Raw genomic sequence first — 27722 nt, 5'->3', positions numbered from 1 at the left:
GAGTCTGGAACAGCAGCAGGTAGAATAAAAGGTTTCCTGCTGACCAGTTGTGATGACACTAAAGGAAAAGCTTATTGACCAAAACCTCTGCAGAGAGACGATGAAGAGTGATGGAGACACGAAGCCGCTGTGCCCGTTATTGCCACAAGCAGCACTTCGGGGATCTTTAAAAGACTAAAGAAAATAAGTCAGCAAAGATAAGGAGCAGAAAATACCACAGGCCTCGTTCAGGTTTACCAGAGCAGTTCTTGTTCATCCCTCAAGTGTTTGATCTGTTCTTCCAAACCCATGGCTTTAGCCATCTGCTCTTCACACGTCCTCTCCTCTACACGCACATCTTCGTGCTTCTGCTCCGGTTCGTTAATCTGTTCGTTTTCCTGGAGGAGGTCAGAGACCTGTAAGGTCAGAAAACACCACGGCTTTGATTTTCCTTTGGTCTCATGGAAACCTTTTGAGCAGTCTACGCAATGTGGGGAGACGCGGCTTGTGATCCTGCAGCTAAAGTACTGGAGTTCTTCACCCTTGAAGATTCACGTGCGAGTCCTTTTCTTTCTGCATGGGAAGCAGCCGCGCGTCAACCATCATCAAATCCCATTCCTCTATTGGACTCCATCCTTCTGGTGCCCATCTGTAGTTGTCGGGGATTTCTGTGCCACATTTCGCTACAAAACCAGCAGCTCTTGGAAAAAATGGGAAGACTATAAGGTCTGTAATCAGTCATCCCACACGGAGCATCCTCCACCTAAGTCAGCTTTAGTGGGGCTGCTCCCCACTCTCAATGTCACCTAATGCCTTAAACACTGGAAACAGACCCAAAACCTGAACCATGGAGAGAAGATGCCAAGAAAATAACAGGGGCAAGAAAGGAAGGCATGAGGAACCCAAACCCTTCCAAGAAAAATGCTATTAAGCCCATTAATGCTAGCAATGTCTTTTATTCCTAAACCTTTTCAATCAGTAGCTCTGCCTGAGTTTACGCTAGCGCTAATATTTCAATTCCAGGTGTTCTTATCTACCCCCAGATGAATTTGTATTTGAGCACCACACACTAGCAGCAGAACAACAGGGATCTCTTTACATTTCTCGCCTCTGGATCTAACAAAGTGTTCTCTTTCTGTAGCTCCTCGTGGGATACATTAATGAGATCCCCGCTTGCTGATGTGCTCTGGAGACTCGACAAGTTATCACAACGGTTTGTAAAGTCTGATTTTGGGTCAGGCAATGCCTGGTGAGGAAACAACAGGAGCTCCACGTTGTAATATGCCCTTAACTACAAGCTCAGAAAGATGTTTCTCCTCTCAAACGTCCAAAAATCTCATAAAGACAAGAAGAGCGTTCCAAACAAGCGCAAAGAGCAATTTGCATGGCATCGGTTCATAGCACAGTGTTATAATTTACAAGAATAATACTGTTTGATTTACTCCTATGTGTTGGACGTCGTGACAAACACAATGCTCAACAACCTCAGAGCTTGACCTCCACACACGTATCACCCACCAGAACCCAATGATTTAATGCCAAGGGAACTTGACCTCCACACACGTATCACCCACCAGAACCCAATGATTTAATGCCAAGGGAACCTCCAGCACTTTTGGTCAATGATCCATCCCAGTCCGGCTGCTCCAGCAAAAGGGAACGAGCCCATGTGTGAAGTTGAGAACCCCAAACACACACAGACTCCTCTATTGTATAACAAAGACTCTCACAGCCCAGCGCAGGCCACTGCGTTGTGCCTCGGGATCCCTTTGATGGAAGAACCGTCTTCTCCTTCGGCCAAACCAACTGCATTACAACCAAACCGCCAGGGACGTGTGGTTTTGATTAGAAGGTCCCTGGATTACGAGTCGATTGAATTACTGGGGTGCAGAGGTTAAAGAATGACTTTGCCCATTTTTCCGACAGTCACCTAAATCAGATAATCCCTTTGCATGTGTCACAGATTGACGGGGCCCCTTCCCAAATGGCTCTTAGCAAGGCCTGCTCTGCGTCCCCAGCTCTCACGATGTTGCCCAGGTCCTGTCCTCTAGGTGCCACTGTTCCCCAGCCACACTCTGGGCTGTGTGGTTGCTCCAACAGCTCAGGACTTCCATTGTTCTTTATTACGTTGGAGGAAATGACATGACCCGGAGCCGGTTTAAGGCCTTTCGGAGCGCTAAAAAAGGGGTTTTGTAACAGATGCAAACCCCCCTCCTTTGCCAGTCGTGCTCAGGTCCCCTACCTGCGCCACCCAGGCTGGAGAACTTGAGCTCTCTTACATTTTTAGTCTCATTTTCAGCCCCTCTCCTGCTTCTGCCAATTTTGTTGGCATCACATGCTCTGTCCTCTATGGCCCAACTGGGAGACGAGCACCAGCAACCCTCCCAGCAGAGATAAACCCGCCAAAAGTGATAAACCCACCACAAGTCCTAATGTACTTCAAGCAAAGTGTACTGAGGTCCTTCGGCCACATAAAAAGTCATGGAGACTCCGAGGTGTCACTCTGAGGTGCTCTGACTTCTCATCGTGCCAGATTTTGGTTAAGAAAGAGACTGTTAATATTAAAAGGGACCCACGTTAAACAGATTAATAATGAACCAGTTGATTGAGCTCAGAAAAGCTGCTAATGGGGAACTGCGACGCTGCTCTGCAGGGAGGTCTTGGCTCAGATCTACAAGCACCACATCACAGTGTGACACAGAGAGATGAGGGTCACGGTCACGGGCCTCACGGTGACAAATAACTCTGCAATAAAGACCCAAATCCAAAACCTTCCACTCTGCCCTCTAGAGAAGGAGCCTTTGGCTACAAATTTGAATTACTGGTTTGTAATTAGATAATAAATTCCGAGGTTAAAGACGGTTCCATGAAAGCAGATGGATTTAAAACCATCTCCCAAAGAACGTTTGGACTGGTTGGAATGGGGAAATGTGTCAAGCGAAGCCAAGCAACGCACTCAGCGGGCAACTGGGGATGTTTGATGGAATCGAAGGGCATCTCCTCCTCCGGGGAGCCCCACGGCAGCAGCTGCACGTACCTGGCTGCCCAGCACCTTCTTCTCGGCCTTCAGATCTTCTCGTAACAGCTCAAGCTCAGATGCAAGTTGCTTCCTCCGTTCTCTTCGTTCCCCCAGCTGACTTCCCAACTTCTCTATCGTTTCTTGACAACTTTCCAGCATCTGGAACAAGCAAAAGTAAGAGTCACTTCTACAGCACCATTTATTCTACCAAAAGATAAACACATTGCAGAGAGTGTGTCTTCCAGAACACAAGGATAGGAAAAAAGGTTCTCAGGATTGCCAGCAGGATTTCTGCACATCACACCCAGGGCTGGTTGGACATTTCTGAAAGGCTGGAGCCTCCACCTGCCCCAAGACACCTTGGGAAGCTCCTCTCCCATGTGTTTTGAGCTCCATCTGGCTCATACATCTGGCAGATCCAACTGGCTGGCTGGCAAGTAACAAATTGATAGCAAATTCAGCCCAAAACCAGCTGGGAAACAGCAGCCTGGAGCACAAGTGTGATGGGAGCGGCTGAGGGACCTGGGGGTTCAGCTGGAGAACGGGAGCTGAGGGGAGACCTTCTGATCTCTGAACTGCCTGAAAGGAGCTTGGAGCCAGGGGGGTCGGGCTCTGCTCCCCAGGAACAAGCGCCAGGAGCAGAGGAAACGGCCTCAAGTTGCCCAGGGGAGGTTGAGGTTGGATTTAGGAACAATTTCTTCCCCAAAGGGCTGTGCGGCATTGAACAGGCTGCCCAGGGCAGTGCTGGAGTCACCACCCCTGGAGGGCTGGACAGACGGACATGAGGTTCTCAGGACAGGGGGCAGTGCCGGGGGTGGGGAATGGTTGAACTCGATCATCTTTTCCAACCAAAATTAATTCTGTGACTCTGTAAACCCTTCACCCTCAACAAGCTCCACGGCGCTGAAGGCAAAATGATCTCATACGAGAGATGAGTTACCAGGGAGGTAACACTGGCACGTTCACTGCTTTCCCCCAAAGCCCCGATCTGTGCTGCATGAGCTGATGGCTGCAGACTCTCAGAAGATGGTGACAAAGAGCATCCCCAGGAGATGTTCATTTAATATGTTTCTAAATGAAACAATTTAGCTCCCAAGGAGAACACTATTTATTTCCCACGGAAAACCTCTTACCTCCTGCATCTCTTGTGCTCCAGCCGCTGCCTGCCCTTCCCCACTCATCTCACTTTTGTTCTTGGGCACTTCCAGCAACTCTGTTTCCAAACTTGTGACCTTAACAAAGACAAACCACACGTTAAAATCAAACTGGTACTCACGACTGATACTAAATACAGAATTACAACTAAATGGCTGCTTGTGCAGCTCTTAGAGAACAAGCCCCACGTTTGGAAGCGAGGAGCTGGAGGGGACGTGGCCGGCCGCCAGCTCCCATCTCTCACCCCGCTGCTTCAAAAGGGGAACGTGTCACCCAAGGCCACGTCAGAGAAATGAGAAAAGGAGAGAAAAACAAAAAGAGAAGAGAAATGACCAGGTCGTGTGTTTAAAATTCAAGCCCTCTGCAGGCTGTGGGCAGATGCTGGACCCCTTCCCACCAGGACTCGTCCTGGTCTCTCCACCACCCAAGGAGGTTCTCACCGCCCCCCTGCCCCCTTGCAAGGAGGGACCCTCAGCGTGAGCCAGCGAAACGCCGACCTGTTAACTTCTGCTGGCACAAAAGAGCTTGTCTGGACAAGTGCTCGCTCTGCACTTGCACCATTCCCTTGTCAGGCATCCCGTGGGAATGATTATTAGTCCCGCGGTTTTAAAGGGCTGAAAAGAGCCTGTTGCAGCCCGGCTTGTCCTCCCCGCCACGGTTCCTTTTGCAATACCCGGGTCTTGGCGCTGGCACCCCGCTCTGCTCCACTGCCAGCACGGCGTTCTGCAGCCTGGCCTTTCAGCTCCTGATGCTCGGAATAAAGTTTGTGCTGGTTTTCTTACTTCTAAACCACTGAGTTGGCCTCCCCAGTGCCCGAGCTGGGACACTGGAAGGAGATGAAGCGGCCAACGAGGCCAATGGGACCTGGGCTGTGTGAGGAACAGTGTGAGCAGCAGGTCAGGGAGGTTGTTCCTCCCCCTCTGCTCTGCTCTGCCCTGGGGAGGCCCCATCTGCACAACTGGGGCCAGGCCTGGGCTCCCCAGCTTCAGAAGGACAGTGAATTACTGGAGAGAGTCCAGCGAGAGCTACAAAGATGCTGAGGGCTCTGGAGCATCTTTGTGATGAGGAGACACTGAGAGAGCTGGGGCTGTTGAGCTGGAGAAGAGAAGCTGAGAGGGATCTGATCCATGGATCAATATCTCAGGGTGGGTGTCAGAGGATGGAGCAGACTCTGTTCAGTGGTGCCCAGCGCCAGGGTGAGGGGCAACGGGCACAGACTGAAACACAGGAGGCTCCATCTGAACATGAGCAGAAACTTGTGTGCTGGGAGGTGCCAGAGCCTGGCCCAGGCTGCCCAGAGCGGGTGTGGAGTCTCCTTCTCTGAGCCATTCAAACCCCCTGGCCCCACCTGTGTGATCTGCTCTGTGACCCTGCGCTGGCAGGGCTGGGCTGGGGATCTGCAGAGCTCCTGAAACCCAGCCAGCCCGGGGTTCTGTGCAGATGGAATCCAGCTTCACCCACACGCAGCACTCACGGTACCACACAACCTGCATCCATCGCTCTGCTCGTACAGACGAGCGTCTGGTGAAGCACAGAAGGTGTCTGACGCCTTTCCCACCCTCCTTCGCACTTAATCAACGATCGCTTCCCATTCCTTTCCAAAGGGCAGCCCAAGCTGCGCCGAGTCTGCCAAGCCCAGGCTATTTAAAGTGGCAACAAAGCCACACATCAAGGATCAGGAGCTTTGGTTTCTCTGACAGGCATCAGGCACAACACAGCTCCTGAGGTTCCCAGCAGGGAACAGCCTCTAACACCGAGGAAAGCTGCTGTGATGCTGTTTTAAGACAGATTGTGTTACCCAGCCTCGGTGTTAAACACAAATCGGTGGCATGAAACACCCAGTCCTCTTACAGAAGAGCCAGAGGGCAATATACTCCTCTTGCATGATGGTAATTTGGGGTTCAACAGGACATTAGAGCTGTGGAAGGGATCTCAGAAGCACAACAAACCTCCTCTTCTCACCCCCAGCCAACCTTTGGTCATTAAGTTGAGACCCAGCTATGCACTCCCATCACTTTGCTTATTTTCCCTCCAAGCCACTAACTTCTAAGCATTTAAATTGCGCCCGTATGTCCCGTGCCAACGGCAGAACAATACTCACATTGTCTCCTGGCGTCCCGGTTCTGAGTCAGTGGCCTCATCAGCCGGGATTTTTGTCCGTGTGCCAAAGCAGAACAGAATTCCAAGTCCCTCTCCCACGGGGCAGCCTGGCAAACGCCCAGCAGCGCCGCCTCCTCCGGGCTCCAGCGCACTCACCCCGCACGCTCCTTCCCGCGTCACCTCCACGGCACCCAAACCCCCCGGAGATGCGGGGTGCAGCTCTGCGTCCCCCCCCGAACCGATGCTGGTTCAACCAAGGGTTAACCCACCTCCTCCTCCATCCCGTGTCTGCCTCCTTTCTGCCTCTTTTGCAGCAGCAGCGGCTGCCAAGCTCATGCCAGCCCAAGCACCCCACATCTCCCTGGCTACTCGCTGCCCCCCGCCTCGTTCCCAGGGATCCATTTAACACTGCGCCGAGCGAAGAAGGGATTTCTCCAAGCTGGAAACGCGGCCTGTTTGATTTGTGGAGGGTTGTGTTTATTCTGCTTCGGTGAGAAAGTGGGAAACGTTTTAGTGTGTGCTGAACAAACCCTGACCTAAACAAAAGCACAGTGGTGCTGCACGGACCCTCTGCCATTCCCATTGCAGAGCCCGCCCCGGCTCCTCAGCTACACCCTCAGAAACACGATGTCTGCTGGCGTTCTTCATTTAGATATTGGAACGTGTCTCCAGGCTGCTTCGCTGTATTTAGAGACTTTTCCCTGACAGCTGGAGGTTACTGACAAGTAATTCATCTTTTCTAGGATCCTGGCTGCTTCAGCGTCCATGTGGGAGATGCCTCAACACTCGTGTTATCTGCTCCACCGTGTCTGAACACAGCAGTGAGCGCACGGATGTGTCCGAGCACCGCTCACCGCTGACGGAAACCGCCACGTGCCCTCGCTTCTCACCGCAGAAACCCAAGGGCCTCGCGGCCCGGTCCTGCTGCCCAGCGACCCAGGGGCGCGATCGCCACAGAGAGCATTTCGTAACATGACAGGGGAGAGGGCAAGGCAGCCCAAGGGAGGAACAGGTGTGGCCAGGCTGCAGGGCTCAAATCATAGAATCATTTCGGTTGGAAGAGACCCTCAGGATCATCGAGTCCAACCACAACCTGACCTATCTCAAGCACCAAACCACGTCCTGAGAACCTCATGTCCGTCTGTCCAGCCCTCCAGGGACGGTGACTCCAGCACTGCCCTGGGCAGCCTGTTCCAATGCCCCACAGCCCTTTGGGGAAGAAATTGTTCCCAGATCCAACCTCAACCTCCCCTGGTGCAACTTGAGGCCGTTTCCTCTTGTCCTATCACTTGCTACTTGGGAGAAGAGACCAACACCCTCAGCCGACCTTTCTGGGGAAAAACCCACCTACCCATGTACAAGATCAACTCGTGGCTCCTCTGCTCTCCCTGGTTATCAATTCTCCAGCTGCCCTGCCTGTGAGGGATCACGTCAGGGAGCGATCCTGCAAATGGTATTTTTTCCTGGGGGCAAACAGCCACCAACAGGTCAATAAGCACAGATGCTCCTCACAGAGCCACCTGCAAGGGATGGAGAGTCCACCCAGTAAATCGAGGCTAAAGAGGCTGAAAAGGTTCAGCAGCAACTTAATCTTGGCTCAAAACGCAGATGGAAATGGTCCTGCAGGTGTTGCAAGGAGAGCTCTGATATTGCCGTGGTGCTGGTAAAGCAGAAAATCAACGTGGTGCTTCAACTCCGCCATTTCCCAGAGGTTCCCTGTGACACGTCAGTGAGTAGAAATAGCAAAGACTTTCTACCGACCTCCTGAAGTCAAAGGATGATCTGAGTGGACTTGTCCTGTTAGCAGGAAAAGATCCAGGTTGCTCTGGGATGAGGGTGCCCAAAATCAAGGAGGACACGGGTTAGGAAGAGACTGGTGAGGTCACATCTTGATCTGGATTGCGAGGAGCTTCTCCAGACAGACCAGTTTACCATGGCTCTTCAAACAGATGTGTCCAGCTGTGCCCACCCCACTCAGCAGCAGATGCTGCACCAAGACAGAGCACGTGATGAGACTCCCTGTCCCCTCAAATTCCATATTTTCAGCAGGGATGTCCCCAGATCCTGGTTCCCCACACCCTGAAGTGCCTCCATGTTCGACACACGGGCTGACAGGTCTCCAAGACGTTGGGGAAAAGCCACAAGTGCATCTTTTGTCACCAGCAACTGGCGACCTTTCCTGGGATTATGGAGCATCAGTGTCCACACTGACCATTTCCACGTTGGATGGGTCAGAGAGGAGTTATGGATTCAAGTCAAAGCCTGGACTTCTGTCATGGGCACCAGGTTAAGGGACAACTTGTGGGCTTCAGGAAAACCTCCTGCCCCTCTGCTGAGTCACATGAGGACTTGGGGCTTCCTGGAACTTGCTCTTCAGTAGGAACCACAGGCAGAGGAAACAACTATAGAACCATAGAATCATTTGGGTTGGAAAAGACCTTTAAGATGATCGAGTCAAACTGTTCCACTGCCCCATGTCCTGAGAACCTCATCTCTGTCCGTCCAACCCTCCAGGGATGGTGACTCCAGCACTGCCCTGGGCAGCCTGTTCCAATGCCCCACAGCCCTTTGGAGAAGAAATTGTTCCTAATGTCCAATCAAAACCTCCCCAGCACACAGAATCATAGAAACACTTTGCTTGGAAAAGACCTTTGAGATCATCGAGTCCAACCGTTCACCTGGCACAACATGGAAAGGCAGTTCCTGCAGGAGACCAACGCCGAAGCCCGTCAGGAGCACTGATGCCACCTGGACAGCCTTTCAGGGGAAATAAGAGCTCCTAAGCTACAAAAGCTCCAGAGAAAAAAGACGCAACTTGAAACAGAACCAAAAAAGTCTTTGCTTCAGCTCAGCCAAGAAGCCGAGGGTGCAGAGCCCACAGGTATGGAAACGCTGCCTGGTCTCGCTCCTGTGGGTGCCGGAGGTAAGCTCACCAATCAACTCTGCTGTCCCAAGCACCACAGAGTGGGGACAGGAGCTGGAAATGACAGTGCTGCTGTGACACCGGGTGGATCTGCACCTCCGAGCAAGCGTCATTTACTCACTGATGGAATTTTTCCTTCTTTTCCCCTCTATTCTGCAATGGCAGATTTTCCTAATAGTATTTCTCATCAAAGCAGCGTGCAGGTTTAGGTCAAACATCATTTTATCCTACTAATCATTATGCAGGGGGAAAAGCAGCTAGAATTAAACAAAACCAAACCACATTTCCTCCATTCCTTACTTACTTTCCAGCAAAGTCCCTCCACCTCACTCTTCAGCTGTTCCTTCTGCTTGGTTTGGATCGGCGTCTCTCCCAGAGCCAACTCCAGCTCTTCACTGCGCCCGACCAGACCCTCGTGCTCCGGCTCCAGTTTCTGCAGCTTGTGAAGGAGCTGGGCATTCCTGCCCTCCATGTTTTCAATCGCCTCTCGGCACCTACGCACCAAAACATGGCATTACCGGGGCTGTGTGAAGCACAGACACACATCCAGACCTCTTGCCTCCACGGAGGATAAGCCAACGTGTTTTTCGCTATGGAAAACTTCAGTCCTGCTGATTTTGAGTCTCGCGGTCAGATGACCTGTGCCTGCTCGTATTTACGTGACGATTCACGGGAATTATTAGTGACGGGCTCTGCACAAGGAATGATGAGGGTCCAAAGAGAGAAGTGGTCAGGGCATGAGGATGTTAAGGGCAGAGAGGGTGGGAAATTCATCTGCATGAGGCAGGGGAACAGCTTTGGGCATTTGAAGAGAAAAAGGGTCAGATGGAGGGGACAGACCTTTCCTCCTTGGGCCTGCCACAGAGGCTCAGCAGCTTCCTGAGCAGGGCCCGGGAGAAGGAAGCTTGGCCTTCCCTTAAGAATCCCGGTTTACATTTATAAATCTGAAAGTCAAGCGTTTTGCTACAGCAACCAAATCCAGACAAATATTCCTAGCAATAAATCTGTTCTTAAAACAACATAAAGGGTGAGTGTCAGGAGGATGGAGCCAGGCTCTTCTCGGTGACAACCAGTGACAGGACAAGGGGCAATGGGTTCAAACTGGAACACAGGAGGTTCCACTTAAATATGAGAAGAAACTTGTTCCTGGTGAGGGTGGCAGAGCCTGGCCCAGGCTGCCCAGGGAGGTTGTGGAGTCTCCTTCTCTGCAGACATTCAAACCCGCCTGGACCCCTTCCTGTGGAACCTCAGCTGGGTGTTCCTGCTCCATGGGGGATTGCACTGGATGAGCTTTCCAGGTCCCTTCCAACTCCTGACACTCTGGGATTCTGTGATTCTGTGACTTCTGTCTGCAGAGAACCACAAAACCCCAAGCCTGTTCTTGTAGAAAAGCGACAAACTGGCAAAAGTTCCAGAAAACAGCTCGAATTCTTGATACCAAAGGCTACAGACCCACTCAGGACTCCATCACCTCCAAACTTTCTGGCTGAGAAGCAGAGGAACAGAGCTGGTACCCAAGAATATTCTGAAGAACTCAATACTTGCACTCTGCAAGACTGAACACCAGCAAGCAGAGCGCCAGACATCCGCCGGGGAAACATAACAGGCAAAGGATTTCTCCGTTTCTCACCTTTTATGGAGCGTTTCACTGCTCTGGTATCGGTCTTTTTGATCCGAAACGTGGTCTCCTTCAACCCTCCCCTCATCCTTCGTGCCCTGTGACTGAAGAGGAAATGAAAAATGAGTTCATAATGAAGAGTGAAAGCTTTGCACGATGTGATTCCAAAGCCACCCGAGTTGCTCATAAATGAATGGGAGAGCTAGAAAACGTGAGCGACATCTGCAGTAAATAATCCACCGGCCACAGGAGCAGAATCCCTCAAGAACCATGATAAAACAAAGGTGGTAGTGGGTATCAGCTTACACCAACAGGTGTGCTCTACACAGCGTATTCGTCATGCCCAGCATAAATAACACATCCCACTCGCAGAGGATGCACCCACACGTACACACCAGAACACAAGTGTTTCTGCACTACAAGCCGTGCGTCTTCATTTGTGCTGTGGGGCTGAAATGCAGAGTGGGGCCTGTTTGCTCAATTTGCAAACAAAAAGCCTTGCGAATACCTGCAGCGAGGATGCAGCGACTTCTTCCGCCTCGGCTGGCGCAGGCAATGGCAGCGCTGGCTTCTCGCCCTTCTGGTACTCGCAGATCTCCTCCTTCAGCTGTTCAACCTGCAAAGGGAAAACACCTGCTTTTAACTTTGAACGTTCATTTTGCTGCCTTAGAGAATTAAGATTCCCCTCAAACTTAGAGTGACAGAATCATTTTGGTTGGAAATGACCTTTAAGATGATCAGGTCCAACCATAACACAGCCCAGCACTGCCCCATGTCCTGAGAACCTCATGTCCGTCTGTCCAGCCCTCCAGGGATGGTGACTCCAGCACTGCCCTGGGCAGCCTGTTCCAATGCCCCACAGCCCTTTGGGGAAGAAATTGTTCCCAGATCCAACCTCAACCTCCCCTGGGCAACTTGAGGCCGTTTCCTCTGCTCCTGGCGCTTGTTCCTGGGGAGCAGAGCCCGACCCCCCTGGCTCCAAGCTCCTTTCAGGCAGTTCAGAGATCAGAAGGTCTCCCCTCAGCTCCCGCTCTCCCCAGTGCCACGTCCAACCACCAGATCCAGCCACAGACACACTCACCAGATCCAGGAAGGCTTTTCTCTCCAAGTCCAGCGTTTGGACCCGAGCTCGCAGCGCCAGGATCTCCTTGTCCAGTTTGCTGTTGTGCTCCATGGCCTCCCGCAGCTCAGCGCTGTCTGCACAGAGCAGAACGAACCGCTCACCAACCCCGGGCCCGACCGTGACCTCCACCAACCACGGAAAACGTTTCACCCCAAATACATAGCTACGGGTTTCACAAACAACTGGGGTGAGCGTCGAACAACCCAAATAGCTGTACTTCCTATTCTCACCGTGAAAATCATCATTTTTTACAAGCAGAAACACAATCACAATTAATATATCAGTGCTGTGCAAGCGTTACTATTTATGAAATGGCCAACAGAGTAAAAATGGTTGTGGTAAACAACCCTTCAAGCCAGAATCAATAAACACATGCAACCATTGCACGGCTTACTGCAGGCGATCCGGTGTTTAAGGAGCAAGAAATAGGAAAACATATTTGTATTAGGAGCAAACTGACAGAAACAGGTCCAATTACACCCTGGGATCCTAATGAATATTGGGGAGATAACAGTTTTCCCTATGGAAAAGGTGAGCAAAGATTTTTCCCTCCTCAGCTTAGCACTGGGCACAGGAAATTTCAGCTTAAAAGTGACTTTTATTCAAGCAAAAATAATAACATACCTTCTTCCTTGGTCCACATGTGGAATTAAAAGAACCCACCACAACAAAAAACAACCACCGCAACCCCAAGCCCCTGTTTCAAACATGGGTTTGATATTGGATTTTCAGTCTTGTGATTTAAAATTAAAGGCAAAGAACACCTCCTACTAAAGTGGTTTATTGTTTATCACCACAAAAAACCTTGATAAATTGCTGGATCTTCCCTGCTCGTGAACAGCGTCACTTACCGCGCTCTGGGCGCCCGCTCAGCGCCGGCTCCCCGCTCTCAGGCGCTCGCAGGGCCGGACAGGAGGCAAATCCTGCGAGAATAACAGAGAGAAAGCTTTGCTGTGGCCGCGCATCCATGTGCAACTCAACAGCATTTTAATGCACGCAATTCAAAATCTCCCATCACTGAAAACCCCACAGCGGGATACAAACCAGCCACGAGCAACCTCCTTTCTCTTCAATGCGAGTTAGCGCTGAACCGAAATACACAGTTTAAGTGGAGTTTTGTTAAAGATCAGAGATTTCATTTTAGGGTTTTGTTGGAAAATGGATTTATTTCTAGAGCGGTTAGCTCTGCAGCTCGTCGGGAGGAGCAGACATGCAGACACACATCACCGCTAATTTTGCATGATAATACACACAGTGTAATAAACCACACACATGTAACGAGCATTAAACACTTACTCACAGGTTGGAAAGCTTTACATTCATACTTAAGAAGGTTCTAAAAGACAGATTTGCCCGGGCAGGGAATCCACTGCGAGGAGTCGCACGGTGCAGCCCGTCCGTGATCTGCAGAACCGGCGCGGATGGGATTCTGCATCCCCAGGGCCGCGCGTGTATCGATCGACACACAAAGCAGCCGCCCGCAGAGCGCTGGTTTCCCTGCCTCGGGTTAACAGGCTGCAAGCAGCGGGTCTGGAGGCTGGCGAGAGGGTTTAGCTAGGCCTGAGTGGCCGGGCTGAGCTGCGAGGGTTAACACAGAAACCTGGTCCCGTGAAGTGAGTCAGTCTGGGTGGTTCAGCTGGAGAACAGGAGCTGAGGGGAGACCTTCTGATCTCTGAACTGCCTGAAAGGAGCTTGGAGCCAGGGGGGTCGGGCTCTGCTCCCCAGGAACAAGCGCCAGGAGCAGAGGAAACGGCCTCAAGTTGCGCCAGGGGAGGTTGAGGTTGGATCTGGGAACAATTTCTTCCCCAAAGGGCTGTGGGGCATTGGAACAGGCTGCCCAGGGCAGTGCTGGAGTCACCATCCCTGGAGGGCTGGACAGACGGACAGGAGGTTCTCAGGACATGGGGCAGGGACAGGGGTGGGTTACAGTTGGACTCAATCATCTTAAAGGTCATTTCCAACCAAAATGATTCTATGATTCTAATCCAGAGAAAACATCTCCAGGAACCAGGGTTTTGCTGAGGAAATCTCCTGTAGGAGGTGCTGGTGAAGGACCCGGCTTCAGGGACCACCCCAATGGGAGCTTTGTCAAGTAGTTTGATTTCCCTCCATAAAACTTGTGTAATTTTACAGTTGGTATTTTTTAAAAATGCAATAATTACAATAGTGATTTCATTCAACAAGGAGGTTAAGCAAAGATTAGCAGTGATAAGTGTCACTTCAAGAGGGCTGATAAGCTCTGGTTACTTGCTAACGGCTCCTAACGAGGCAGCAGCCCAAGCTGGGCACCACTGAACAGAGTCTGCTCCATCCTCTGACACCCACCCTGAGATATTGATCCATGGATCAGATCCCTCTCAGCTTCTCTTCCCCAGCTCAACAGCCCCAGCTCTCTCAGTGTCTCCTCATCACAAAGATGCTCCAGAGCCCTCAGCATCTTTGTAGCTCTCGCTGGACTCTCTCCAATAATTCCCGTCCTTCTTAAACTGGGGAGCCCAGAAATGAAAGTCATAGAATCATAAAATCATAGAATAGTTGGGTTGGAAAGGGCCCTCAAACGCCATCCAGTCCAACCCCCTGCAATGCATCATCAGTCAAACTCAGAATTAGTTGATTAGTGCCTGTTACCGACTGCATTCAGACCTCCTGGGTACCAGACGAACACCTGACCCTGATTTTTCCCCATTGCGAGCAGAGAGGACACAGGACAAGCTGCGTCCAGCTCCCCCGGGCGAGGTGTGCAAGGCTTAGCCTAACCAGGGCTGGGCTCAGCGCAGGGCAGTAATTCGGAGGGGCCCAATGGCAGGGCTCACCTCTCTTGCTCTGCTCCTCTCTTTGCGCATCCAGCTCATCCAACAACCTCCGGATCTCTTCCTGGGCCACCAGCAGCCTCTGTGCGGCCTCATCCAGATCTCGTTCACATCTTGCACGTGATGCTTGTTCCCTCGCCAGCTCCTCCCTGTAGGACTGAAGCACAAGACACGAGACAACCCTCCCGGTGAGGTGACCAGCCAGGTCCCCCCGACCCACCGGCACAAGGTGGCAACACCAACCAAAGGCGGGTGAGCTCGGGGGAGCCGCTGCTGAGGCAGAACACAGCTAACCCTCCCATGTGCCAAAAAGCCGGCGCTGAACGGCGTGCCAGGGCCGTTTTCCTACACAAGGCTCTGGTTCCCCCTCCCTGAGACAATGCCGTTAATTAAGACACATTTTCAAACATAATATCTGAGTGTTTCGCAGGCTGAGGGCCCCACATCCCGCGTTTGCTCCAAGGACAAGTGGATTCTGCGCGTTCATGGCCCCACGGCTGTTGGGAGAGCTGAGCAAGCTCCTCATCCCACACCTGTACTTCTAATTATCAGACGGTATTGTAAGGAATTATAGAACCCATAGTTCAGGAGAATATTAAGGTAGCAACCTTTAAAGATCAACCAACCCTGTAACCATAGGATCTTTGTATAAGCAGACTTTGTAACCACAGAATCTTTGTACTTATTAATCATACCCTATTCTTACAACTGACATAGATTTACAACATGTTCTTTTAAAACAGGTAACCGAGAAACACGCAAATGGTAACTGAGAAGTAACTGAGAAACATGCGAATGTTTCTCAGCATTGCTTAAAAGACAACTTGTGTTACAATAGGCGTGGAATATGTTGTCAAGAATTGTAATGAATACGTCATTTTTCTGTCAATATAAGCCATGTATCACCAACTTGTCAGTGGCAGAGCTATGGAGGGACACCTCCAGCGCTGAATAAGAAATGCTTCTTTAAAAACCTTAAAATGTGGTTCTAAGAGTCTGTTACCCCACCGATTTTACGGTATCAGTCCAGACTCTGCTCCCACTACCTGCGATCCTGCGGAAAAGTCATTTCAGCTGATATAAAAGGAGCCGTTCATCTCTCTGACAGATCACTAAGGGCAGGTGGGTGCTGACAGGCCAGCGCTGACCCAGCGCTGCTGGGATGCTCACCCAACGCTGCTGGGATGCTCACCCAGCGCTGCTGGGATGCTCACCCAACGCTGCTGGGATGCTCACCCAACGCTGCTGGGATGCTCACCCAACGCTGCTGGGATGCTCACCCAACGCTGCTGGGATGCTCACCCAACGCTGCTGGGATGCTCACCCAGCGCTGCTGGGATGCTCACCCAGCGCTGCTGGGATGCTCACCCAGCGCTGCTGGGATGCTCACCCAGCGCTGCTGGGATGCTCACCCAGCGCTGCTGGGATGCTCACCCAGCGCTGCTGGGATGCTCACCCAGCGCTGCTGGGATGCTCACCCAGCGCTGCTGGGATGCTCACCCAGCGCTGCTGGGATGCTCACCCAGCGCTGCTGGGATGCTCACCCAACGCTGCTGGGATGCTCACCCAGCGCTGCTGGGATGCTCACCCAACGCTGCTGGGATGCTCACCCAGCGCTGCTGGGATGCTCACCCCGCTCTCACATGCAGCACCAGGCTGATGTGGCTGCACAGCCTGACGTTCAGAGCTCGTTCGAATCCCATCAGCTCAATACAATAAAATCCTGACGGTGTGCTCGGGAACAGGCCCGCGGGTTGAGATCTCAGCTGTGCGCCATCGTCCACGTGAAAATGTAAAATGCGTTACCTTGCTCGTTGTCTCTGCGGGAAGCTGCGGGGATCCGGGCTGTTGTTGGAGTTGGTCTTCTAACGTCTGATGAACGGGATCAAACTCATCCTGGCACAGAAAGAGATTTTACTAAATCAACACCAGCAGAAAGCAGAGCTACAAAGATGCTGAGGGCTCTGGAGCATCTTTGTGATGAGGAGACACTGAGAGAGCTGGGGTTGTTGAGCTGGGGAAGAGAAGCTGAGAGGGATCTGATCCATGGATCAATATCTCAGGTGGGTGTCAGAGGATGGAGCAGACTCTGTTCAGTGGTGCCCAGCGCCAGGGTGAGGGGCAACGGGCACAGACTGAAACACAGGAGGCTCCATCTGAACACGGGGAGAAACTTGTGTGCTGGGAGGTGCCAGAGCCTGGCCCAGGCTGCCCAGAGCGGGTGTGGAGTCTCCTTCTCTGAGCCATTCAAACCCCCTGGACCCACCTGTGTGATCTGCTCTGTGACCCTGCGCTGGCAGGGCTGGGCTGGGGATCTGCAGAGCTCCTGCAGCCCAGCCAGCCCGTTGTTCTGTCACCTCTCCCTCGACACCAGCATGCAGGACTTTCAGTTTCAACGCGTCTTGATTAGAAGGGGTTTTGTAATCACACTTTGTATTTGAAGAGAACGTTTCAACCGGAGTTACCCCAAACCCCTGTGACAATCCCTGTGCTGTCTCAGCTCGCACTGGACACTCTGTGGTTCACTGTATTAAACACCTGTATCCTCAGTGTCCTCTCATAGCCCCTGGGCTCAGCTTCCCCAGACAACTGTACTGGTGCTGAACACACCTGACTCACTTTATCAGAGTAACGCTTGGTTAATTCCCTCTCTTTTGAGCCGAGTTACCAGATTCCTGCTCCCTGCACACATCAAATGCTCACTAACGCTCAGGGGGTTGGTTGTCATTAATATTTTGCACCCTGAGTGTGCAGGTACGTGCCCTGCCCTCTACCAGAACGCATTTCCCCACCTACCTATTGGAGACGACCTCACAAAGACGCACGTTTGTACCCCAGCTTTAGCGAGGACACATCCAAAAACATCACTTATGCTTGAGCAGCCCAGCTAAAAGCCGCATTCATTTCTGTAACCGAAAGGAACGTGTCTGGACCTCCAGTCTAAGAGTAAAACAAGCACGTAACAGGTCATTTGAGAATAAGAAAGGCTCCACGTTCCAGTAAGCAGAGTAACAAGAGCAATTAGCCCATTAACCTGTAACACTGCTGCGACTCTAATGATTCCGGAAAACAAGTGAGATGCTACCCGAACAATGGAGAGCTCAATCAACGGTTTCCAGTTCACAAGCAGGGGCAGCAATGACATCATTGGGGAGAAAAGAAAGCCCGCTGTAAACAAGCTGTTTTCCTGGAAAACAGAACTCCAGCCTATCTTGCACCTGGTTTTAAAACACAGAAAAAAGTGCCCAGTATAAGAACTGCAGTGAAATCGTGTTTGATTAGCAACACGGAGCGTAAAGTTTATAAAGCGTTTCGATCATGCAAGAATACATTTTGCTTTAATAAGTGTAAAAAGCTGCATGAAAACTGGGTAAAAAACCAGGTATTTACAGCCCTGTTTCCCAGGGGCTCTGGTACCACATACCAGGAGGAACTCCAGTAAGCTTCACGTTGTTCTTCACACAGGGCCTGTATTATCTGCATGTCCAAGGCTTTGTCTTCCACCCAGTAGTCAAGACCAGTTGTTACAGCAACACGTTCATTACAGGATCACTACAAAGAACAGTCCTGAGATGGGACCGCCAGGAGAAGCCGCCAGCACAAACGCTGTATGTTACAACGGAAATCGGGACGTACAACTGCTGGAGATCCTTCTCATGAGGTTTGCAGCCAGGGGGAGTTCAGCAGGAGGAAATGAAAAGAAATACATAGGAAAAGGAGCAGAAGGAGAAGGCAGGAGCGCTGACCCCTATTCACAGTCGTGCTCCTTGTGCACTCGCTCTCCTGGCTCCAGTAACTCGCTTTCTTCACTGCTGGGCAGCTCATCTCCAACATGGGGTGGATGCTCATTCCCTCAGGGGGAAGAGCGCAAGTTGAGATCATCTGAAGGGATCTATGGGAGTAACCTGCACTTACATAGAATCACAGGATGGTTTGGGCTGAAGAGCCCTTCCCAGCTCCCCAGTGCCCCCCCTGCCATGACAGGGACATCTTCACCAGCTCAGGTTGCTCAGAGCCCCGTCCAGCCTGGCCTGGGATGTCTCCAGGGATGGTTCATCCACCACCTCTCTGGCCAACCTGGGCCAGTTCTTTACCACCTTCACCACAAAACAACACCGTCCTCAGTCTAAATCTCCCTCCTTTAGTTTAAAACCATCACCCCTTGTCCTATCACAACTAAAAAGTCTGTCCCCATCTTTCTTCTTGGTCCCTTTTAAGTCTGGAAAGGCCGCATTAAAGTCTCCCCGGAGCTTCTCTTCTCCATCTGAACACCCCAGCTCTCTCACCTGTCCCCAGCAGAGCTGTTCCAGCCTCGGATCATTCCTGGGGCTCCTCCGGCCCCTCTGCAGCAGCTCCATGTATGTCCTGTGCTGAGGACCCAGAGCTGGACACTGTTGGGCAGACTGGGGCTCTCCAGCTTGAAAGGGATGCTCCCAAGGTTGGGAAATCCCAAGAGGCACAGAAAAGGCAGAGAAAAAGACAATTGGTCACTGTCTCTTAATGGAAGAGCGGCAGAGCACCAAAGGACACCAGGAGATGGTAGGTTGGAAGAAAAGAACTGAACTGTCAAAGTCCTCACTACATGTTGAGGATATTAAGAAAACTGCACAGGTTTAACAAGCAACCAAACTCATGGATGATAAAAATGAATCAAGGACCACCAGACATGGACAGCACATCAGGCTCAGAGCCCGCGTGCTGCTGGAGGCAAGGGGAGAGTTTCTCGTGAATTATCACAATATATTTGCACTCCTACGACTCCGTCTTCTGAGGGTTTGCGTTTGGCTTCTGGTCAGATGGTGCAAAATGACCCAAACTGTGGGTTGCACTGGATGATCCCCAGAGGTCCCTTCCACAGAATCCCAGAGTGTCAGAGGTTGAAGGGCCCTGGAAAGCTCATCCAGTGCAATCCCCCCATGGAGCAGGAACACCCAGCTGAGGTTCCACAGGAAGGGGTCCAGGCGGGTTTGAATGTCTGCAGAGAAGGAGACTCCACAACCTCCCTGGGCAGCCTGGGCCAGGCTCTGACACCCTCACCACGAACAAGTTTCTTCTCATATTCAAGTGGAACCTCCTGTGTTCCAGTTTGCACCCATTGCCCCTTGTCCTGTCACTGGTTGTCACCCAGAAGAGCCTGGCTCCATCCTCCTGACACTGCCCCTTTCCATATTGATCCCCAGGAACGAGTCCCCCCTCAGTCTCCTCTTCTCCAGCTCCAGAGTTCCAGCTCCCTCAGTCTCCCCAACCCCAACCATTCTGGGATGCTGCGAAACCAAGCTGAGCCTTCCCCAAAAAATTGCCAAGGAGCTTTTCAACTCCAAGCCCGTTTTCTCAGAATGAAAAACTAGAAACTTAAAAGTGCAAAGTTCAAGGAAGATAAGACAGGAAGGACGTGGTCTGTCTGCAAATCTTCCACCTGCTTTGCCCGGCCAGCTCCAACGTGCAGCCTGAACCTTCCGCCCTCAGCTCACCCTGGCCAGCAGCGATCGCTCTCCCTTGAGGTGCAGAAACGGCCTCTGAAGTGGCAGGAGATTGGGAAAAAGACAAAAAAATCCTTAACGCTCTGTATCACTAACACCACAGGGTTAAACAGGCTCCAGACCCGGCCCCGTGCGGCAGTTGTTATGCTCCTATACATCCGACAGCCGTTGCTGTCAGAAGTTATGGATAGCGGTGAACATGGAAATGTGGAAGAAACGGCCACAAGAACCAGGAGCTCCCGGGCTCCAGTTCCATGAAATCACCAAACCGAGGAGCAGGTGGAAATGGGTGGCCTTGGTGAGAGCGAGATGTCCCCAACCAAGGTCACTGCTCCCACTGTCCCTCCAACACGCAGCAGCTGCTGCTCCTCCGGTTGTCAATGTTCTCAGCCTCGAAAAGCAAAAATTCAGGACGCGGATGGTCACCCCGGAGGTGTGTAAAAGGCGTTTAGATGATGTTCTTAGGGACATGGTTTAGTGCTGGAATCAGCTTAGGTTATGACTGGACTCGATGATCCTGAGGGCCTCTTCCAACTGAAATGATTCTGTGATTCTATGATCCTGAACCTGCCGATCGCCAGGTCATGCTGTGAAATTCATTTCCCAAGCTCAGTTTGTAAGCAGAGGTTTGCTGAACGCCCAGCCGCGGGCTCGGCCGCTACGGGACGAGGGAAGCGTTCTAACCGCACCTTGAGTATAGCGAACGTTTCTTCTTCAATTAAGGATTTTCAGGAGAACTCAGTCACCTCGCATTAAATACTGGACCACTGGCAAATCTGGATTAGTAGAAAGTTGTTATTACCCATTGAAGACCCTCAGACCAACTACACCACAAACCCTTCGACGCTCGCTCTGTTGAAATTAACCCTGTTCGCTACCCCTACGCAAGACACGGGAGCAAATCAACTGTAAATACACAAGTGTGAGAGCTAATAAAGGAATCAGCTTCAGCGTTAAGGATCCACAATGTTCTCACAGATAGGAGAAACACTTTTACTTCACTGAACATCTCAAAGACGCCCTTTTCCCTGCGCGCCGGCCGGAGCAGCGGGAGCCGCGGTACCTGTGCCGCACACAGCCCGTCTGCACGGCCGCGCGGGGCCGGCCGCTCGGCCACCTCCAGCTTCTCCAGCAGCGCCGTCCTCTCCACCAGCAAATACGCGATCTGTTCGCTGGCGTTGCTGCGGGCGATCTCGGACAAGCCTTCCTGCTCCAGCATCTCCTCCACCTCCTCCAGCTGCGCTTCTGCAAGACAAGGATCGCGGTGAGCGGAGGAGCAGGCAAAACGCGGTGTTTTGCAGATCCCAGCTGCTCTAAGCGCTCTCCCCGTTTCTCCCAGAGCCCGGCAGCTCCTCAGGTCTCCTCTCCTGCTTCCCATCGGTGCCTCCCACCCCTGTTCTTACCGATTATCTCAGCCCCATTCCCGCTGTCCTGATATTTCTGATCTCTCGCGACATTTCTGCTCACACCACCCACCTGCCAAGCAAGCGATGGGATCTGCTGCACCCAGACTGAAGTTTCCTGCCTTGCTTTAAGTGGAGGAGGCATTACAACCATTTTCCTCTCCCCTCTCACCCACCTGGTTACCCCCAGCCCCTTTTACCCCTTAATACAGCGTGGTAGAAATTAAACAACAGGAACTGAGAGAAATCAAACAGGCAGTCACACAAACATTTGCTTTGGAAAGCCTTATAGCACTAAAGGAGCAAAAAAACCCTTTCAGAATTAAACTGTCAATTCTTCACCCTTATATCCCAAAATTATAACCAGACTCTGTACCAGGAGAAACTTCAAGGTTCAATGACCTGCAAGGCAGAGAGATGAGAACGACGTTTGGTTTATAGCTGAGCAGCGATGTGTGTGTGCAACGAACAGTTGTTAAAAAGAGCCCCTCGTTTGCATGGTTGGAAATTAATAAACTTCCAGGAGAAAATGAGGACATTTTGGCCAGGACAGCAACGCCTGCGCTGGAAACTGAGGAAGGGCTTTCAAAGCTCCCTATATAATTCATATTAAAAAGAAAACCAACAAATCCTGCTCCAAATTTCCAGCCCGAACTGAGATGGCAGAGGCTGCCAAGCGCTGCAGGATGAGGATCGGGGGGAGTTGTGGGGTCCGTGTGGAGCAAGGAGGGACATTCACCCTCCTCACTGCTCGGGGTGCTGCAGTGGGACACGTGAGGTTCAGCGGGGCAAATATTCCTCTTACTCTCACTGGGGACACACACGGAGCTCCAGACGGGTCTGCTCAGCATTTCCACAGAGCGGCTTTCGCAGGGGGCCCAGCGCAGGCGGCGCAGGGCACGATCGATCGCATGTTCCCACTCCGCGTTTCGCAGCCGGCTCCGGCCGGCCCTGCGCATGGAAAACACCCCGCGGTTTCCCCTTCGCCTTCCCCGCGGTCACAAATTACCGCGTGTTTGATGCAGAGGTCAAACGGGGCCGATTTGCAGCTTTCCTGTGTGAATATCAAGCGAAATATTGTGTTCTGTGGTTTAAAAATAGCCGCCCCTTGCTCGCTGTGAATTATGAGGAGCCCATGGCTCATGCTCAACTCTAAACCCCCCTTGCCATCAACTTGCCTTGCATATTCCCCCCAGTTTTGCCCAATCTCATTTAAATAAGCTGAAAACTACACTGTTTTATGGCCAGAAACAGAACAACCGGTCCCTTTTGGACCAATGCTCCGATCTCTTGCGGTGGCTCTGACACCAACAGGTCTCCTGCAAATAATTCCCCTACTCCCAACCGCGACACGATATTAAACACTATATTTTGGGGTAACAGGACACAGAAATTTTCCACGTGTTGATGAGGGAGAAAGATTTGGGAGGATGAGGGGAATGTGACCACACCTGGAATATTGTGTCCAGTTGTGGCCCCTCAGTTCCAGAAGGACAGGGAACTGCTGCAGAGAGTCCAGCGCAGCCACCAAGATACTGAAGGGAGTGGAGCATCTCCCGTGTGAGGAAAGGCTGAGGGAGCTGGGGCTCTGGAGCTGGACAAGAGGAGACTGAGGGGGGACTCATTCCTGGGGATCAATATGGAAAGGGGCAGTGTCAGGAGGATGGAGCCAGGCTCTTCTGGGTGACAACCAGTGACAGGACAAGGGGCAATGGGTGCAAACTGGAACACAGGAGGTTCCACTTAAATTTGAGAAGAAACTTGTTCCTGGTGAGGGTGGCAGAGCCTGGCCCAGGCTGCCCAGGGAGGCTGTGGAGTCTCCTTCTCTGCAGACATTCAAACCCGCCTGGACCCCTTCCTGTGGAACCTCAGCTGGGTGTTCCTGCTCCATGGGGGATTGCACTGGATGAGCTTTACAGGTCCCTTCAACCCCTGACACTCTGGGATTCTGTGCCAGAGCACAGACCACCTGCCTGTAAAAGTTCACTAATTTCTTAATGAGTATCTCAAATGTCTTCCCCACCACGTCTACCACATCCTGTTTGAGGAGAGCAAACACCTCGTGCGTTCGACGTTATTCCACTGCCCCAATGTGCTCCCATGACCACTCATCTCCTGCACCACCTCTGCTTCTTTAGAAGCGAGTTTTATATTTGTAAAGGTGTTTTACCCCAGGAATAAATAGAAATAAGCGTTTCACTGGTATCCTCACCCACCACCGAAGCTGCAACCGCTCAGCCATGCGGGGCACGTTCAAGCAAAGATCAGCCTACAACTATCCATTCTTTTTGTGTCCCTTTTTACACCAAGCGAGGCCAGCCCGCAGCAGCGCCGGGTTCCACCGCCGGCACATCCGTGGCTCAGAAAGGCTTCTGGCGATGCGGCCATCGCGTTATCGACCCGCCCTCCAAAACACGGTGGCGCGGTGGACGCGAACCATCGGGAACAGACCGCGAACCGCCCCGAGGGACGGAAAAATGGCACCGGGGGCAGGGGAACCAAATGAGGTGAAGCTCAGATCGATCACCCAACGCGAACCCAGGGGCGGCCGCTCCCTGCGAGCCCGGTGCGGGCGAGGAGTCAAAGTGTCAGGAGAAAACGCGCTTTTTATCATCATAGGCGGCTTTTAGCAGATGGAATTGCTCCAAGGGTCCTCACAACAAGCAGAGCTCCTGGTTTGTTTGGCTGCTTTTGGTAGAGAGGATGTGCTCAGCCCCCAGAGCCCAGCCAAGGGATGTCCTATGTGACCCAAGGGATGTCCTGCGTCACCCAAGCCTTTCCCTTCCCAATTTCTCTAAACCATCACAAGAAGACCAGGACAGATCCTGCACCCTCCACAGCTCAGGGCTCTCCCCTGTGCCTTGAACTCGGCTGCCATTTCCCATCCGAACTCGACATTTGCTGATGACACCAAGCTGGGAGGAGTGGCTGACACTGGAAGCTGTGCTGCCTTCAGAGACCTGGACAGGCTGGAGAGCTGGGCAGGGAGAAATGTAATGAAAGGGAAAGTGTAGAGTCTTGCATCGAGGCCAAAAAACCAAAACTGGCTCCCCTGAGGTTGCCATTTTGAGCCCTGAGGTGATTTTGGCGCCATGTGGAACGCTGAGGTGATTCTGGTGCCGCCATTTTGAGGCAGCTTGGGGGTCACTCCTTTGTTCTCCTGCCCCTCTGCTCTGCCCTGGGGAGACCACACCTGGAATATTGTGTCCAGTTGTGGCCCCTCAGCTCCAGAAGGACAGGGAACTGCTGCAGAGAGTCCAGCGCAGCCACCAAGATGCTGAAGGGAGTGGAGCATCTCCCGTGTGAGGAAAGGCTGAGGGAGCTGGGGCTCTGGAGCTGGAGGAGAGGAGACTGAGGGGGGACTCATTCCTGGGGATCAATATGGAAAGGGGCAGTGTCAGGAGGAGGGAGCCAGGCTCTTCTGGGTGACAACCAGTGACAGGACAAGGGGCAATGGGTGCAAACTGGAACACAGGAGGTTCCACTTAAATTGGAGAAGAAACTTGTTCCTGGTGAGGGTGGCAGAGCCTGGCCCAGGCTGCCCAGGGGGGTTGGCCGGCATCTCTCACTGCTGAGGGCAGCCCGTGCAAGGCAGAGCTCCATCCACTGCCCACATCACTGAATTACCAACACGTATCACAGCTCATGCCATCAGCAAGGCAAGAACGAGGCTTAAAAACCAACGGCCCACAGTGAAATCCCGGGAGAAATTCCTCCAGGCGCCGCACAGCGACACCGCAGAACCACCGAACCCGCCAGGGCAACGGACGCGGGTCTCCGTTTCCATTCCAGTGTTTGTCATTGCCCAACGGCCACAAGGACCCTCTAAAAAATGGGGGAAAATCCAAAGGAGCAGAGCAACGAGGAAATAAATGCAAACCCGACACTTTTGTCGTTCGCCTGCCACCTGGTGGGGAGCGGAGAGAAGGCCCAGGAATACAAGTTCCTGCCACAGCCACGTTCGTGGCGGCTCATGGGCCATTTAAACCCTCACATACCGGCATTTTCAACACCAAACGATGGTTCTGTGTGCCCAGAGGAACGAGATTTTCAGGCAGCGCGTAAACACAACCAGCTCTGAAAAGCGGCTCCAGCAGATTTGCTCCCTGGCAAAAACCGAACTCAAAACTGCAATTCATCTCCCAAAACCGCCCCAAAGAAAGTGTGTGTGATGAAGAAAGTGTCCGAGCTGTGCTGTCACCCCCAGTTCTACATTAGGCCCAGGATAATACCACGAAAGGAGGAGTTAATGATAACAATGTGCTACTTGCAGTACTCAAAGCCCAAGAGAAGACTGAAGGAAATCAAGAACAAAACTGAGCAAAATATATTTGCCCTTTCTGGAAGCGATTTCAGTGAAATATCAGCGAAATATTTCTTCTGAACAGAATGGCTGTACTACAATAGGCGCACAGGATAGGTTCTGAATCACCATCGCAAAGCTGCTGCCGTCCTTCAAGCTGTGTTAAAAACGTGGGCTTCGTCTGAACCAAAAGCAACGGCAAATTCACCGAGCTCAGTGGGAGCACAGCTCGACACTCAGTTACTGCCAGACCGTTCAGAGTTGGAAAACAAACAGCACCATCAGTTCTGTGCTTCAAACAGCCTCTGGAAGACGCTTAGTGCAACAATTGAGTGAGAAACAGCCCGATTTGGCGAATAAAGGCAGTAAAATCAGACAAGAACCTCGACATCAATGACAAATCAGCTCTAGGAGTTCATTAACACTCCTGCTGGTCTCCCAAACAACACAGCACGCACGCCGCTCGGCAGAACTCGCTGCCGGTCTCGAAGCGGCTTTAGGCAGCGGTGCGGGGAGCGCCGCACCTGCCTGTGACCGCGTGTCCCCAGCCCGTGTTTGGGGACAGGATTTACCCCGCTGCAGCCGCAGCCGCGCCAGCTCCAGCCTCAGCCGCTCGTTTTCCTTCTCATATTCGGTGGTCAGAGCGTCGCGCTCCTCCGTCAGCTGACGGACGTGGCCCACGTAGCTTTCCACCTGGAAATAAGGAGAATATTGCTATAAGCAGGCGTGTTTACTGATGCAAGTTGTTGGTGCGAATAGGTCTCAATCCTCTGATATTTATGGGATAACATCAAGCATTTGTAGGACACCGCTTCTTCATGTCTGTGTAACACCTGGGGATGTTAAACACTTGACTGAAGGGTCTGGAAAGTGGGATGGGATGGGATGGGATGGGATGGGATGGGATGGGATGGGATGGGATGGGATGGGATGGGATGGGATGAGGGGGACTCTCAGCACCTGCTCTGTGGGAGGTGCTGGGTTCACCCGGTGCTTTTGGGTGCCCCAGTGTGAGGAGCCAAGCTGTACCCAGGAGTTCATAGGATCATTGTGGTTGCAAGAGACTCCCAAGAGTCCAACCATGATCCAGCCCTGTCCCTGCCCCATGTCCTGAGAACCTCCTGTCCGTCTGTCCAGCCCTCCAGGGATGGTGACTCCAGCACTGCCCTGGGCAGCCTGTTCCAATGCCCCACAGCCCTTTGGGGAAGAAATTGTTCCCAGATCCAACCTCAACCTCCCCTGGAGCAACTTGAGGCCGTTTCCTCTGCTCCTGGCGCTTGTTCCTGGGGAGCAGAGCCCGACCCCCCTGGCTCCAAGCTCCTTTCAGGCAGTTCAGAGATCAGAAGGTCTCCCCTCAGCTCCTGTTATCCAGCTGAACCCCCAGGGGGGCAAAGCAGCTTTTCCCGGTGAGCACCCGCGAACCTACAGCTGCACCAAGTGGGGGGCACGGGCGCGCTGGGGTTCAGAACCGAAGGGGTGTCCCTGCCCGCTCCCCGCCCTCACGTCTCTCATCTCCTCCGCCCGCCGCCGCTCCAGCTCTCCCAGCCGGGTCTCCGCGCGGCGCAGCAGCCGCCAGGCCAGGCCCAGCTGCTCCTCGGCCGGGGCGGCGGGGTCGGCGCCCTCGGCCCGCAGCCAGCGCCGGACGGTCTCTGGTGGTACCGGGGGCTCCGCCTGTGGGGGGAACCGAGAGGACCCGTGAGCGACCAAGACCCGCCGAACCGACCCCCCAACCCCGCCATCCCCGGGCACCCACCCCGGCGGCGAGAGCCGCCTCCATGAGGCGCGCGGCTAGCCCCGCCCCCGGCGCCA

The 27722-nt window shown here is 52.6% G+C and overlaps 1 protein-coding gene across 3 annotated transcripts in view; it reads right to left on the bottom strand.

Moving 5' to 3' along the window:
* CCDC30 (coiled-coil domain containing 30) overlaps positions 1-27709 on the bottom strand; it is a 39441-nt gene extending 11732 nt beyond the window's left edge. For 2 of the 3 annotated variants that reach the window (XM_065855071.2, XM_071798249.1), the window contains exons 1-14: positions 27667-27709; positions 27417-27584; positions 26486-26606; positions 21271-21452; positions 16534-16623; positions 14731-14884; positions 12769-12840; positions 11876-11991; positions 11303-11410; positions 10807-10898; positions 9481-9670; positions 4132-4230; positions 3017-3157; positions 238-395 (exon numbers count right to left, since the gene is read on the bottom strand). In XM_065855071.2, the coding sequence (XP_065711143.2) occupies positions 238-395; positions 3017-3157; positions 4132-4230; positions 9481-9670; positions 10807-10898; positions 11303-11410; positions 11876-11991; positions 12769-12840; positions 14731-14884; positions 16534-16623; positions 21271-21452; positions 26486-26606; positions 27417-27584; positions 27667-27690 (1715 nt within the window). In that variant the 5' untranslated portion in view covers positions 27691-27709. The remainder of the gene's footprint in view (positions 1-237; positions 396-3016; positions 3158-4131; positions 4231-9480; positions 9671-10806; positions 10899-11302; positions 11411-11875; positions 11992-12768; positions 12841-14730; positions 14885-16533; positions 16624-21270; positions 21453-26485; positions 26607-27416; positions 27585-27666) is intronic. The other variant, XM_071798250.1, reaches the window with a different exon arrangement.
* Positions 27710-27722: the final 13 nt, after the last annotated feature.

The sequence above is a fragment of the Patagioenas fasciata genome, chromosome 23, assembly GCF_037038585.1.
Source record: "Patagioenas fasciata isolate bPatFas1 chromosome 23, bPatFas1.hap1, whole genome shotgun sequence".
NCBI classification, from domain to species: domain Eukaryota; kingdom Metazoa; phylum Chordata; class Aves; order Columbiformes; family Columbidae; genus Patagioenas; species Patagioenas fasciata.
Note: the sequence above shows the minus strand (reverse complement) of the source record. Positions and strands in the feature narration are given on the sequence as shown.